Below are 15,556 nucleotides of genomic sequence, written 5' to 3'. Positions count from 1 at the left end.
TATTATTATTATTATTATTATTATTATTATTATTATTATTATTATTATTATTATTATTATTATTATTATTATTATTATTATTATTATTATTATTTTATTATTATTATTATTATTTTATTATTATTATTATTATTACTATTATTATTATCATTATTATTGTTATTAGTTTAATACCAAAAAAATATAAGAAATTCAAAATAACTAATTAAAAAAATTTTCAAAATTTTCGTAATTTCTTATTTTGTTATTACTATTTTTCTATTGTTTTTGAGTCCATGCACCATATTGAAAAATAGTTTTCTTATACAAAATATACAGTGATAGAAAAAATAATAAATACATCACCTACACATTTAGAAAAATACATTTTATTCACAGCAATTGATGGTAGTTTATATAGTTTTTTTTATTTTTATATTTAGTGTTAATACATATATCTTTAAAAAAATTGTTAAGTTCTCTTTGATTGTTCTTATGTAACTAATAATTATGTTTAAACTAGCTTGAAACTTAGTGGGAAAAACAATACAGAAATGGTTAGTTTGAGTTTATATTAAGAAAAATCAAGAAAACTCAATATTTATGTAAAAAATAGTAATGGCCACATGCTGTTGACCAATTTTTGACATGTTTAAAGTGTGGAACCTTGAGGTGGCAAAAGAAAAACAACTTACCGAGAAGATGAATTATTCATGAAGTTAAAAAGGATCCATTTATCTCTAGCAATACCATTAAAAAAAATTTAGAGTTAAATGCAACCTCACTTACTATTAGAGGACATTTAGTTGAAGGAAATTTATTTATAAGATCACCAAGAAGTGAACCTTTGTTAAAAAAAACGACATGTAAAAGCCAGAAAGAAGTTTTTTCATATATGTTCTGCACGGATAAATATGAAATGGGGCATAGATTTTTAGACAAACAGAATCTAAAATTGATATTTTTGGATCACATTTTAGAGTTTGATACGATCTTCACACAACATCATAATTTTGTTTTTTCGATATCTATACGTAAACAAAATTTGGTTGCCAGCATGCCCAAAAAATTATTGAATTTAAAAAAATAAAGAACGTGCAACAAAATATTAACTAATTGTTGTAGGTAAAGTATAAATCAATAATATACCTTTTAAAAATAAAGAAAAAAAAAAGTTGTTTCTGTTGTCAATTGTTTCATTACTTATCTTATCTATTTGTTATATAAACATTGCATTTTCTTGAACTCAAACTAATCATTTCTGTATTTATTAACTTTTTCCATTAAATTTCCAGCTTGAACATAATTGTTAGTAACATGAGAAAAATCAAAGAGAAATTAATAATTTTTTGAAAGTTATATGTATTTACACTAAACATAAAAATAAAAATAAAATTATAGAAATTATCATCAAATGCTGAGAACAAAATGTATTTTTCTAAATGTGTAGGTCTTGTATTATTTTCTTTATCAATCTATATATCCTAAAATCTGAAAAAAATCATGCAATTTTCACGGATGAATACGAGCTTCTATAACTTCATTGCCTTTTAAGTTTTGGATTTCGAACAACTTTTTCTTAACGCGTTGCTTTTTAAAGTTTGGAATTGTAAACAAACTTAAAAAATGATAAAAATTCAACATTTCAATAATTCAATAAAAATTCAATCAAATTCAAAACGACAGAAGAGCACCAAGCTGATATATTTTGAGAAAAAGAGCGTTCGTGCAATTTCAACGTTTCACCAGTGAGAAAACCGCTACGAAAAGCTGACAAGTTTATTATATTGAAAAAAGTATGGACAAATTTTGTTATATTTCTTTTGTACTGTTTGGGTTGTATACCATAAGCTTAGCTCTCACTTTTTTCGTTGAAACTCTTTGGGTTTTTGTTTACATTCTTGAAATACTTGTTAGTTTTATAAAATGAATTAAAAAGAACAAACTATAGTTTACATTTTGAAGAGATTGTTTTAAGATTAAAAAAAAGAAAAGCTTAAAAAATCAGGACTATAAAAGTGGTTACAAATGTTTTGAACGATTTTCTTGGGCTCGTTGACATCTGAAGAAATATTCATTACTTCATTAACTGCACTTCATGCTCATAACCAATCCGATTGATGAAAATGCTACACCACACCACCCAATTATAAAAGCCCAACCGTAGTCTATGTTTTTAAACTTTGATGCGTAAATCGCCAAGGAGACAGCCATGCACAATCCTATAAATCAGGAGAACTTGTAATAAATATACAACTAATTACATATCGAGAAAATCTTTTTTAAAAAACTTGTTCATAGTGGTTTTAAAAACCAAATGAAAGCAATACTTAAAAAATTAAAAAAAAAAAAAAGCAAACTGGTTTTAAGTATTAACAACCTGCAAAAAGAAATAAACTTGGAGCTAGATAAACTTTCGATGAGTACAGCTGACACCCAACAACTAAAACCGCTAAAAAGCTTAAAAGAGTTGCAATGACAGCAAATGCTTGACACTCCCTTATAAACCCTTCGACGTTTCCAAAAGATTTACAACTTCCACTGTTACAAGTCTGCCACAAACCAGAAGTTTCCTTCCAAAAAAACATATCCGTGTTTTGCCATGCTGGTGCACTTGTCGCAGAAGCTATACAAAAGAGAGTTGCAACTCCTATTAACGTAAATCCGAGTCGAACACGGTTCTGATAAATTTTGAGGACTATCGTCATACTTGGTTTAAGATTAAAAACACGAAACGCAAAAATACAACAGCAAAAAATCAAAATCAAAAACCTAGTTTAGATATAACATATAGTGCTGTAATAACCATAAAAAATGCAATCTCTCAAGTTTATAATACTCTTGCCAGTAAGTTGTCTAAAGACTCTTGTGGTGAAATAAATGTATTGCATTTGTAAATTCTGCGCAAATATTTGCTAAAGGTGTTTTATAATATCATTAAAAATTTTGCTGCCACTGACAACTCTTTAAGTAATAATTAAAGCATTTCGATTGTGAATTTTAAATAAAAAAAAAAACTCATCTCATTCTGAAGAGTAGTGATTCTAAAGACAAATGGAGGAAGGAAAAAAAGAGTTCTATGAAACGTATGTTGCTTTAAACATGGAATGTAAAGGGTTGGTACAAATATTTAATGTTTATCATTTGCTTGTTTAACTTGTCAAAGATGGCAATCTGACGGTATTTTTTGTGCTTTCTATTCAAAAGTACTGTTATCCTTTTAAAATTAATCAATTGGAGTAATATTTTCCGTAAATAATCTTTTTAAGTTTCATTTTTTCATAATTTGTAAAGAATAACGTTTTTAAAGAATAACGTTTTTAAAGAATAACGTTTTTAAAGAGTAACGTTTTTAAAGAACGCTTTTAAATAACGTTTTTAAATAACTTAACAACGATTTTTTTTTATAAAGAACGAAAAAACTATGGTTAGGGCAAAAACAAAACAAAAAAAAAACAAACAAATACAATTTAAAAAAAACAAAAAAAAAAAAAATCAAAAGCGCAAAACAAGAAAGCATACAAGTTGATAAGGTTTATGGCTGTTACATGGCTTTTGTAATGGAATTTGCTGGATTAAGTTTCTGTATTGTTACTGTCCCATTTTCATTCCGATGGTAGCTCATAATTACTCGAATCCTAGTGAAAGGAAACTTTCGGCTTTCACTTAAATTTCGGTAAAAATTTCCCTTAACCAAATTTCGGTACTTTCCGTTTTCGCTGAAATTTCGGTTTCCGTCGTTCTTTATTGAACCCTCTTTGTTAATAATATACAAACTTTTGTTACAAGGTTTTGAGGAACTATTGGTGATAAACTGAAACTAATATGGAAATTTTAAAGACCACTGAAAAATATTAAGAGCTTTATGGTAATGAAGTTAAAAGTTTTATTTTAAAAAACATAGGAATTTTCTAATAATTATAAAAACTCACAATATTTTTCAAAATTGATTTATGAAATGTTTTCACAAAAACTAAATAAACAATTTTTTTTTACATGATTTATTTCATGCGTTCAGTCAAAAAAAATTATGTTCTTCGAAATAGTCACTAGCAGTTGTAATACCCTTAGGAACAGTTTATAAAACATCTCTATGAGAATTTACCTAAAAAGGGCAAATTAGCAATAGGAATTTAGACTTTATCCGACTTTTTTCTCTTCATTGCAGAAATGAATGCCCTTTCTGATGATGCTAATCATTTTCGGCCGATTTTCGGTCAATTTTTTTGTATTAAATCAAATTGGGACAAAGTGATTTCAAGACGGTTAGAAAAGTTTACCAGGTATTAGATTTCAAAGTGTCAGCGAACGTACCATTCGGCGTTGATTCACATAACTTTGTTTTTGATACTTCAGCTCCCATAATGAGCCCCGTAGTAGTGACCTACAGTAATCCAGAACGAGGGTCTGAGAACCATGATGGAAGTTAACCCATCCCAAACGGTTGGGAGGATTGCGGAAGAACTGGAAGTCAGTCACTAAGCTGTTTTGGATAGTTTGAAATGCATTGAAAAGGTGAAAAAGCTTGAAAAGTAGGTAACCCATGACGATCAACAGAAATTGTCGCGTTTGTTCTTGCTTGCTTCTGCGCAAGCAAATCCACCCGTCCTTGGGTTGAATCGTGGCGCGTGATCAAAATGGATTCTGTAATATAACTGAAGACGTTCAGGAAAGTGTTTGGATGCCAGCAAGCCCCCCAGGCACTTTCAAAAGGTGAAAACCCATCAAAAAAAGATTATGGTTACAGTATGATGGTCTGCAGCCGGTGTGATCCACTATAACTTCTTGGAACTGAGCCAAACCATCACTGAAGAGTCTTATTGTGCTGAAATCGATGAAATATTTGCGAAATTACGTCAGCAGCAGCCGGCATTGGTCAACAAGCGTGGTCCGATCCTACTACATGAAAACATTCGGCCACACTTTTTACAAATCAATGTTCAAGTACTAGATGAGTTGAGTGTCAAGGTTCTGCCTCACCTACCATACTCACCAGACCTTGCGTCAACCGATTACCACCTTTTTAAACACTTTAATAACTTTTATAGGGAAGAACCTTTGCCAATCAGCACTTGGCAAAAACGGCCTTTGTCAATTTCATCGAATTCCGAGCACCAAACTTTTTTGCTGACAGAATAAATTGACTAGTTTCTTGTTGGAAAAATGTGGTTCTTATTTCGACTGATTTGAGTAAGTATTACTTAGTATTATTATTTGAGTAAGTTGTTACTAAAGTTGTTCAATGTTAAAGTTTACCTACTAAAACCGACTTTCCTGACAACCAAATAAAACCGACTTTCCTGACAACCAAATAAAACCGACTTTCCTGACAACCAAATAAAATCGACTTTCCTGACAACCAAATAAAATCGACTTTCCTGACAACCAAATAAAATCCAGCGCGCCGTAAGTAGGCAAAACATTTAAATGACATCAATATCTCAATTCTGAAGAATAATGAAGCTTTTCTTTTGCCGCTTTTCTGGCTGCTAAGAAAGAAAAAAAGGAACATTGGTCTATAGCAAAAAAAATTTTAATGAAAAATGTTTTATCATTCGGAAAGTCCCAAAGGCAATTTGATGGTTAATTTAGTAAAAATTCAACGAACTTTAATATTTTTAAGAACAATAGATTCAGCTGACTCATGTAAAGAAACTAAATAACTGTACACCATTGTAGAGTTCAATGATGGCGTTGTGTTAGTGGGACTTCAATTATCATTGTTTTAATTTAATTTTCAAACGAGAAAAATATGGATTGTCTTAAATGATAGAGAAGTAAGTAAGTACCGGCCTAGGGAGTATCCTTGTCCCGATAGGAACCGAACGAGACCCGACCCGAACGGGTATCGGAAACCAATAAAAGCCAAAAAAAAATTTATCGGACTCCAATACCCGAATGGGTAATAGCCTTTAACGCCGATAAGATTGTGTAGTTGAAATTTTTCGTACTTGACCTGCCTCAATCTTTCGGGTTATAACTGTCCAGCATAAAAAATGTGTTTTTGTTTTCAGAGCTGTTATTAAAATGCTTATGATACACGAGAAAATGTGATAGAACTAACATGACTTTTAAATCATTTATAATACTTTTAAAAGTGTTAAACTAAAGTTTGCTCAAATGGTGATATTTAAATGTTATTTACAATATACCAAATAATGACGTGCTAATACTATTTGCTAAACGAGGATTAAATAAAATTGCTTTTTCTGTGTGCTTATTATTGGCAGAACAAGATCAAATGAAGAAGGAGCGTGTTAACTCTTCTGCAATGGTATTTTAGTCAAAATAAAGCTTTTTAAAGATATCGATCTGGTTAAAAGAGATCACCATTTTACTTTAGACAACAACATAAATGCTTCACCTCAATAATTCTGAGAGGGAAAAAACAGTCAGTGAACAAAATCTTCCATCAACTAATACTACTGATTTGAAATCTTGAAGTTTGGAATATGGAGTTTAATTCTTCGAAAACTAGAAGATGGAAAGATTGTACATTTGGATGAGTTCAGCTTCATTTAAAAAAAGCAACCAACTTTCATCTACAGAAAACTTTTTTATCTGATGTTTTTAAGTCGAAAGATGTTTTTATGTCGAAAGATGTTTTTAAGTCGAAAGATGTTTTTAAGTCGAAAGATGTTTTTTTAAGGTGAAAAGGTGTCTAGTTTCTTCTTACATGATAAGTAAGATAGCTAAGTAGTAAACTGATGAATAACTAAGTAGTGACTAAATAGTAAAATAACTGATGTTATTTTAACAATATAAAACAGTATTTACTTTCATAATGGTGCTTGTTAGGAAATAAAGACTTGATTGAGGATGGGTGCTATAGAGATTAAATCTAGATTAAGTTTTCAAAGCTCATGATCTTCCTTGGATTCTCTTTGCTCAAGGTGGTGCTCCCAGTCATTTGGTAAAGAGTGTGCAAACCTGGCTTCAGGAGATTACAAACGTTTGCTAAAAGCAGCTGGCAACCCTCTTCGCCTAGCTAGAGTCATTTTAATTTTTCAGTGTAGGCGTACATTGAGGCCAGGACCTATGATTGTCAGAATCCTAACATTTGTGCCCTCAAGTTTGCCATCACCAAGTAGTAGATAAAATACTAGAGTCATTTCAAGGCTCTAGGGTCAATGTTCGGGCAATTGATTGAAGATGTGATTGCAACTGGTGATGACAACATTAATTAAATATTACAAAGGTATCTTTAGTTTTATTTTTGTACAAAGCATTCGTACACAAGTATAAACTAGTACAAAGCATTTTTAGTCTAAATAAACATTAGTATTTATTATTACTATCTATTAAAATTGAGAAATAATAAAACTTAGTTAAATAAAGTTAGCTCAGTTTAGTTCGTCTGATTTATACACTTCTTCATCTGTAGCCCTAATGATTCTCACTTGATTAAAAAAAAACCTGGGTCAAAATATAGTAAATAAGTTTTCTTGGTAACTCATTGAAAGTATTTTTAGGTTTTTAAAATTGTATTGAGCGTGCGTTATGAAAAACTTTTTCCGAGGAGTTTTGAATAATGAAAATACTACCTTACCGAAATACCAATGTCTTTCTAAAATTTAAAAATAACTTTATCGAAATCTGTCTTTGATTTTTGGACTAGATTTTAGGATTTTTGTTAGTACTAAACATGCTGGTCAACAAAACCATGCAATTGATTTTTAATGTTGGTCACATAAACTAAATTGATGGCGTATGTAATAACGTAATAACAGCATCTTTGTTTTTAATGTCTAGATCACCGATGAGGCCGGTCCACCAAAAATTTTCTCATAAACATGCCACAAGTTGAGTTGAAAAATCCTTATTCAAGGGACATTTTATGCAGTATTAAGTCTACTTTTAAAGTAAAAAACACCAAGTTTTTTGTCTTTAAGGATATAAAATACCACCTACTTTTATTATTTGTTAATTGATGTTGCAAATTAGCCTCTTAGATTTTCTTCCGTCATACAGTGATTTGCTGTAGCAATAAAAAAGTACAAAATCTTCAGATTCAGGAAGTTTTGACAGTCTTTATACTGACTAACGATCTGAGAAGTGATCACTTTAAATCTATACTAAAAATTCATACACAAACATCATGTTCAACAACATACACAAAACCAGTACCACGTAGCGTACTTAAACCACATATCAGTTGGTGAACCTTATAAGAATTATGAATATTGATTACGATGACGAGGAGAATGGCGTGATTATTGAAGAGCAAAGCATTGAAAACAAAATCACGTTTGATACACTCGCCTCATAAAACTAGATGATACCTCTGTAATAAAAACCCGCTGTTATCAAAAAGCGTTCTTGGAATACATGTTTTAAAGATCTGAGCGTCATGTTTTTTTATACGAATTTATTTACATATATATATAAAAAGTAAAGCATATTTTGAAATTTTACTGTGGTGCGTGAAAGATTATTAATATTTTTTCAAAAAACAGTTGAAAACCGCTTGGTAGTTAATGCTATAGTCATTTATCTATACTTCAATGTTAGGAAATTTAGGGAGCCCTCATAAGATAATTTAGAAAATATTCATTATTTTTAGCATATTTTCAACCAATTCTAAATTGAAACAAAACATCTCATATAACATTCGAGTGCACATAGTTTCATTATGAGTTTCCGAATAAAACTGCTTCTATATAAATATTATTTATATTTAAAAAATAACTGACAAAAAATCTATCACTAGTATAGGAACAGGAAGTTTTCACATGAAGCAAACAGGACCTAGTTCAACTCCAAACATTGCTTTATTGTCCTCTGTTGCTATTGGAGCAAAATCAGTTATTGGTAATCGAATAAACTTACGGCTGGTGAATTTTAGTATTGTTGTTTTCCATTCGTTAGATAGATTTGAGCATTCGTCATTGATTACTCGAGGTGCGAACATAGATTGTTTATCTTCGGTAAATGCAAACTCTTGGCCTTCTGTTCCCATGAACTTCATGGCTTTTTTATAGTTATTGTTTTGGCTATCGTACCACACCAAAGTACGCAGGCAATGAATGGTCACGTTTTGATAAGCTTCATGACTCAAGTACCCAAGAAAAGCGAGCTGTGACTGATCGGCTGTATATGTAAGCTAAATAATTAGAAATACTTTTCTCAAGAAGTTTGATACATCAAAACAATTTAGCAAAAACTTTTAGAAACATTTAGTTTCATTGAACTTAAATTTGCATTTAAAAATTTTCTAAAAACCTTAATAGAAAGCCAACAGATTTTCTTCGTATAAAATTTTTGAAAAAAAAGTTTTAGTTACTTTTAAAACTATAAATTTTCTTATTAAAAATAATTACTTTGCCCAGTTCATGATCTTCATCAAACCATCTCTGTGCTTTTGTGTGTAATTTACCAGGCCAGGAATCTTTTTCAACAGACTGAAAGGAAATATACAAAGTAGTTGGGGTTTTTACGTTATATCCAAAAAAGAAAAACTAAATTTACAATGGACACAAATGCGCTCACCATAGCTTTCTCAGGAAAAACACACGTTGTAACTTGGGTTTCTTCATCAATAGATTTTGTGAAGTTACAGAAAACACGAATAGCATCATCTATGCAACCCTTATTTGGATCAATAAAATACATACCAGAACTTGCTTCTGGGTAAAAAGCATGAATGTCTCTACATGTTCGAGCAGGGAAATCTTTTGAGCCATTTGGTTTTCTAGATGCTTCAACAGATGACTTCAAAGTTTTAACGCGATAATTGAACTTCTTTTCGAGCTCAGTGAGTTCCTCTATTGTCTTAGTCTTGTTACTTGAGTAATAACGATAAACTTGGTAAAATGGGTTGAGCTCTGGTGGTGGATTCTCTCTGTTCTGATCATCAGGTGTGTTTGTACTTTCAGGTTGTGCTGGATTTGTTCCATGATCTTTAGCCTCACCATCAGCCAACCTGCCTCCCATCCATGGAGGAAGCATGGAAGGCCCAGGTAAACCCGGTGATCCTGATGGTCCTGGGCTTCCTTGACGTCCATCTCTTCCTGGATATCCTTTTAATCCAGGATCTCCAGCTGGTCCTTTTCTTCCTGGCAATCCCATAGGACCAGGCAGTCCTGGTGCTCCTTGTGGTCCCAACTCTCCAATTTCTCCTTTAGGTCCCATATCCCCTTGCTCACCAATAAATCCAGGTAGACCTTTTATTCCTTTAGAACCATTTGGCCCTTTTTTCCCTTTAAATCCCATGTACCCAGTATCACCTTGTTCTCCTCTTTGACCATTATCACCTCTATCCCCAGTAGGTCCTAATGGTCCAGGGAAACCAATTTCTCCTTTTACACCATCAACTCCTTTTTCTCCATCAACTCCTGGTTCTCCAGCTGATCCACGATCACCTCTAGCACCAGGTTCACCAACAGGCCCAATATTTCCTCGTGTGCCTTTAATTCCTACATCACCTGGTGGTCCTTTTTCGCCTTTCTCACCTCTAGGTCCTGGAGCACCTGGATTACCATTGCGACCAGCAGCACCATTGCTACCATCAGCTCCTGATTCTCCTTGTGGTCCTGCTGGCCCCGGTGGTCCATCATCTCCTAATTCTCCATCAATACCATCTGTTCCATCAGCTCCATTATCTCCAGGAGGTCCACGAGGGCCCAAAAGTCCTGGCATACCAAAAGCACCTGGAGGTCCAATCAATCCTATTTCGCCTTGTTTTCCTCTTGGGCCTTGACGTCCTTGAGGTCCTCTACTACCATCTTTACCTGGCTGTCCATTTACTCCATTAGATCCATCAGGCCCTGGTCGTCCAGGTGATCCTGGTCGTCCATCAGGTCCATTCCGACCTTTGTCTCCTTTAGGACCTATTTTTCCATCAGGTCCAGGTGGTCCTTGTGGACCTTGTTCTCCGGGTAATCCCATTGCACCTGGTAAACCTTGAAGCCCAGGGACACCAGCAGCGCCTTGTAGACCTGGTAAACCCTGATCACCTTTTTCTCCTGGAGGTCCTTTTAGTCCAGCGTTTCCTATTTGCCCAACTTTTCCTGTTCGACCTCGTGGTCCACGATTGCCTTTATACCCTTTTGGTCCAGCGTCTCCTTGAGGACCAGGATTTCCACTACGTCCCTTAAAAATGCAATATGCACATCAAATTTCCTTTTTTGAAAGTTCAAACAGCGTTAAAAATTTTTACAAGAACTATTATTTACCGTAGGTCCTTGTGGTCCGGGTTGTCCTGTTTCTCCTGGATTTCCAGGGGCGCCTGGTACTCCATTTTCTCCTGGTTTTCCATCTTCTCCAGGAATTCCAGCATCACCACGCGGGCCAGGATTACCAGGCAGTCCTGGTGGACCTCTTGGCCCAGTTGCACCTCTTGCACCTGGCTGTCCATCTCGTCCACGATCACCAACTTCGCCTATTTCACCCTTCAAAGCCAATAAAAACTTTTAAATTATATAAAAAGTTACTAAAACTTTTTTGCCCCACGAATTAATATCTTTGTTTGAAAAACTTAATGATTTTTTATTATTAGCATGAAGTATATTTACCTCATCTCCTGGTTGTCCTGGGTTTCCTTGAGCACCTGGCAAACCTGCAGTACCAATTTCTCCTGGTGGCCCAGGCTCTCCTGGCATACCAGTATCCCCTTGAGCTCCCTTCTGTCCTGGTTTTCCTGCAGGACCTTTACGACCAGGTTCTCCTGCAACTCCTGGAGCACCTGCTACTCCTTGCTCACCTGGGTAACCTCGTTCCCCTGATTTCCCTGATAAGCCATCAGCTCCTCGAAGTCCTGACGTACCTGGTGTTCCACGTTTTCCTTGACGACCTTGAGGACCCGGAGCACCTGGAAGACCTACTAAACCTTGGGCACCACGATTTCCTTGTTCACCAGATTCGCCTGTTTCACCTTGTTTACCAGCAGGTCCAGGAGCACCTTGATCTCCCAAATCTCCAGTTTCACCTTTATCCCCAGGAGGACCATCAAAACCAGCTTCCCCTTTGTTTCCTTTAAATCCTTTGTCACCTTTTTCTCCAGGAACACCTTGTAATCCTGGAACCCCTCTCAACCCTGCTTGTCCTGGAGGTCCAGGTAAACCATCTTTACCTGGCATTCCGCGCTCGCCATCTTTACCATCCAAACCAGCTGGCCCTGGATCACCTACTGGTCCTCGAACACCGGGAATACCACTTTGCCCTGCACGACCAAGTTCTCCCTAAACAAAAAAAGAGAACATAACTCTTAGAAATAAAAATAATTGTTCATTTAAAATATTAACGTTCACCTTTTTTCAAAAAAGTTTATTGCGCATTAAAAACAGAATAAGAAACGGGGTTTTAATAAATCGTTGTAATACAATATTCTATAAAAATTTAGATTAAAATTTTTACTCTGTTGCCTTTTTCTCCACGTGGCCCTGTAAAACCTTTTTCACCAACATGCCCTTTAATTCCTGGAATGCCAGGTAGCCCAGGACTTCCGGGTAATCCCTGGTTTCCTCTTTGGCCTGGAGCGCCATTAGGTCCTGGTGGACCAGGACGTCCGTCGGGTCCACTTTCACCTGGGGGTCCTGCAACACCAACCGGTCCTTGCAGACCTCGTGGTCCTTTATCACCAACTTCTCCTACTACCCCAGGAAGACCAGAAATTCCTTGTTCGCCTTGCTGACCAGGAAATCCCCGGGGACCTTGTTTACCAAGTTCTCCTCTTTCCCCTATAGGTCCCGGAGGGCCAGGTAATCCAATAGGTCCTGGTTGTCCACGATCACCAGAAGCCCCATCAGCACCATCAACTCCTGGTGCACCAGGATCTCCTCGATCACCAGGATTACCACGAGCGCCTGCATAGCCTGGTTCACCCTATAAACGATTAGAGTATAAATTTATGCGTAACACTTCTTAAGTTACAAATGACATAAAGGTGTATAAACTATAACTTCCATTCTTATAATTATTTGTTATTGAAAATTTTAAAAAGTATTTTAGCCTTTTTAAAATTTACAATAACAAATAATATAAGGTTAAAACTTACCCTCTGTCCAGGCTGTCCTACAGGTCCAGAAGGTCCTGGGTCACCACTTTCTCCTGCTAATCCAGCAGTACCCTGTTGACCATCAGAACCTCTAGGTCCTGGAGGTCCTTTTACACCAACGGGACCAGCAGGTCCTATCGGTCCCATAGGGCCTTCTAAACCAGCTGTACCCTGGAATCCAATAGTTCCATTTGGTCCACGTAGTCCTGGTTCTCCTTTAATACCAGGTAATCCAGTTTCACCTTCTTCTCCATTTCGACCAACATCACCTTTAGTACCTTTTGTCCCTTGTTCTCCTGGCTCTCCTTTTGCGCCCTTTGTTCCACGTTGGCCAGGAGGACCAGGAAGACCTGGTAGACCAGTAGAGCCGCTTGGTCCTATACTTCCAGCCTCTCCTTTAGGTCCCTAGAAGATTAATTACAACTCTTAAATCTAAATATATTATTTGGTTTTGTTATTCATTTTAAGTTTGAGCCAAAGTTATTACGTACATCAATCCCATTTTTACCACGCAAGCCTTTAGGTCCTTCTCTCCCAGGATCACCCTAAAAGGTAGCCCGCAGTTTACTAACAGATTTGAAACCATAAATTTTGATTATATACTTAAAATAACAAGTAAGGGAGCTACAACAAATAAAAGAAATCATTACCATAGGACCACGCGCACCAGACGCTCCAGGTTCACCCGTTTCTCCTATGTATCCCTTAGGTCCAGCTGGCCCGATAGGACCTTGATTTCCAATAGGTCCTGGTGGCCCATAAATAACCACAACTGCCTATAAGATGTAATTATAAAATGATTTAAAACATATATAAAAGAAATATGTTATGCAATAAAAACAAAAAAACGTCAACTGAGAAAAATGCTAGTTAAATTTAGATACAACAAGAATTTTTTCTCAGTAGACACTGTAAATAATAACAAAGAAAATAAATGCTCTCAGCTACTTTTTTGTGACATTGGTTGGTTGTGAGTTTTTAGAATATAAATAATTTTACGAGAGACTCTTTTAAGATATAGATTTATTTGTTAAAATTACCGTATTTTGTAAACAAACTATTTAAACAGATCAAGATTGCATGAGCTGTTTTTTTTTATGAGTTTAAACAATATGGTGTAAAAATTTTAAGAATGTTCAAACAAAAATCAAATTTAAATAGCAGTAAAATTGTTAAAAAAAACTATGATACCGATTGGTTTCCACCAGCAACTCCTGGCGGACCTGGTGGACCAACTTCGCCTTCGTCGCCTTCTTCACCTTCCTCGCCATCTTCTCCCTAAATAAGCAAATTTATTCAGTTTTTCTCTTTCTAAGCATGTTAAAAGTTTAATGAAGCTTTTATAACTTTTATAACAGCTTTTCATACATTAGGTCCGCGAAGTCCGGTATTTCCAATAGGTCCATCAATTCCAATACTTCCAGAATCACCAATTTCTCCTTTTGCTCCTTTTGCACCTTTTGGGGGGGTTCCAACAGTTTTCTAGCAAAATAGTTACACAGGTTATAGATTATATAATTCTTAAGTCTTTAAAATACTTTTGCTTATTTCCCAGCAAGTCATAGATACGATAATTAATTTCTTTCTAAAAACCAACAAATAAACTTTTTAAAAATATATAAATATAATCACCTCGCCTTCTTTTGGTCCCAACGTTACAAGGAGATTGCAAAATTAAAAGAAAAAAAAAGAGACGTTTTTAGATAAAATCATAGATACCATAAGGTGCAAATTTATAACTTTACTTTAAAACTAGCATCTGATCAACGGGGGAAATCTAATATCGAAACCTTAAAAACTTTTAATATTTTCAGCTGATTTACCAATGGAAAATTTTTCTCGATCAAACTGATACTTACGGTATAAATAGTACATTAGACAAGAGAATACATACGTGACAAGAGAATGAATGACGTATAAGGGTGTGGCATTACATAAGGTAAAAATTTATATTTACATCGATTAAATTAGATTCAGGTTTTCCATAATAAAAAAATATTAAGTAAGCAATAGTGGTAGTCTATTGCTTACTTTTGGACAGTTTTATTCAAGTTAAGAATAATCAAGATAGAAAGAAACCAAGGACGTTGTAGTTTCAACCGAATAATAGGATTATGCAGAAGAGATTTATGCCTCATATATTTTTATTGACTAATTAAATGTAACTCTAAACATATATCTAACCTCACCTGCGTCAGTAAGCTGTCCTTTTGCAGACCCAATATTTAACAATAGCAGCAAACTCAACAAGAGCAGCAACAAAGTCATTTTCACCACCCTTTTATGAGCCGGATGGCGATACTAGGGTTCACTAACTTTAAACCTAAGTGATACTCCGCGCGCTTTCAACGTAGTCACTTTACTGCTATAACTTAAACATTATTAAGTCCATCTGTTCTCGGAAAGAAAAAAGTCCTTGCTACTTGTGACGTATAAAGTACGTTGGCATTTCCGTTAAAAGCGACGGAAACAGTGTCAAGAGACGGAGGTTCTAACCGATAAAAAATCAATCAAAACAAATCGTGTCCTTTACATATCTCGAAATTTCACAGAAACTCTGCCCCCGGAATTTTAAACAATAGA

General features: G+C 34.7%; 3 protein-coding genes across 5 annotated transcripts in view; 1 reads left to right on the top strand and 2 right to left on the bottom strand.

The window, feature by feature from the left end:
- Positions 1-15,556, top strand: part of LOC149887018 (uncharacterized) — a 105,449-nt gene that overhangs the window by 33,935 nt on the left and 55,958 nt on the right. The window lies entirely within an intron of this gene.
- On the bottom strand, positions 1,931-3,041 carry LOC145190535 (epithelial membrane protein 1-like). Of its 2 annotated transcripts, XM_090089916.1 has the most exons (3): positions 2,752-3,041; positions 2,360-2,605; positions 1,931-2,201 (listed from the first exon to the last, which is right to left on the bottom strand). In XM_090089916.1, exons 1-3 carry the CDS (start codon positions 2,786-2,788, stop codon positions 2,065-2,067), a joined length of 420 nt encoding a protein of 139 aa, XP_089946042.1. In that variant the 5' UTR covers positions 2,789-3,041; the 3' UTR covers positions 1,931-2,064. The 2 variants fall into 2 exon arrangements, with proteins under 2 accessions (XP_089946042.1, XP_079923547.2); XM_080067421.2 differs by having other exon boundaries at positions 2,360-3,036.
- On the bottom strand, positions 8,536-15,400 carry LOC145189896 (uncharacterized). 2 transcript variants are annotated; one of them, XM_090089839.1, is made up of 12 exons: positions 15,158-15,400; positions 14,342-14,455; positions 14,165-14,251; positions 13,624-13,749; positions 13,465-13,518; positions 12,974-13,378; positions 12,334-12,801; positions 11,493-12,158; positions 11,154-11,369; positions 9,469-11,070; positions 9,300-9,380; positions 8,536-9,082 (listed from the first exon to the last, which is right to left on the bottom strand). In XM_090089839.1, exons 1-12 carry the CDS (start codon positions 15,239-15,241, stop codon positions 8,708-8,710), a joined length of 4,278 nt encoding a protein of 1,425 aa, XP_089945965.1. In that variant the 5' UTR covers positions 15,242-15,400; the 3' UTR covers positions 8,536-8,707. The 2 variants fall into 2 exon arrangements, with proteins under 2 accessions (XP_089945965.1, XP_089945966.1); XM_090089840.1 differs by having other exon boundaries at positions 14,606-15,380.

This window comes from Hydra viridissima, unplaced genomic scaffold (assembly GCF_058129835.1).
Source record: "Hydra viridissima isolate aposymbiotic clone 2 unplaced genomic scaffold, HvirCarnegie_v1 scaffold_6, whole genome shotgun sequence".
Classification (NCBI taxonomy): domain Eukaryota; kingdom Metazoa; phylum Cnidaria; class Hydrozoa; order Anthoathecata; family Hydridae; genus Hydra; species Hydra viridissima.
Note: the sequence above shows the minus strand (reverse complement) of the source record. Positions and strands in the feature narration are given on the sequence as shown.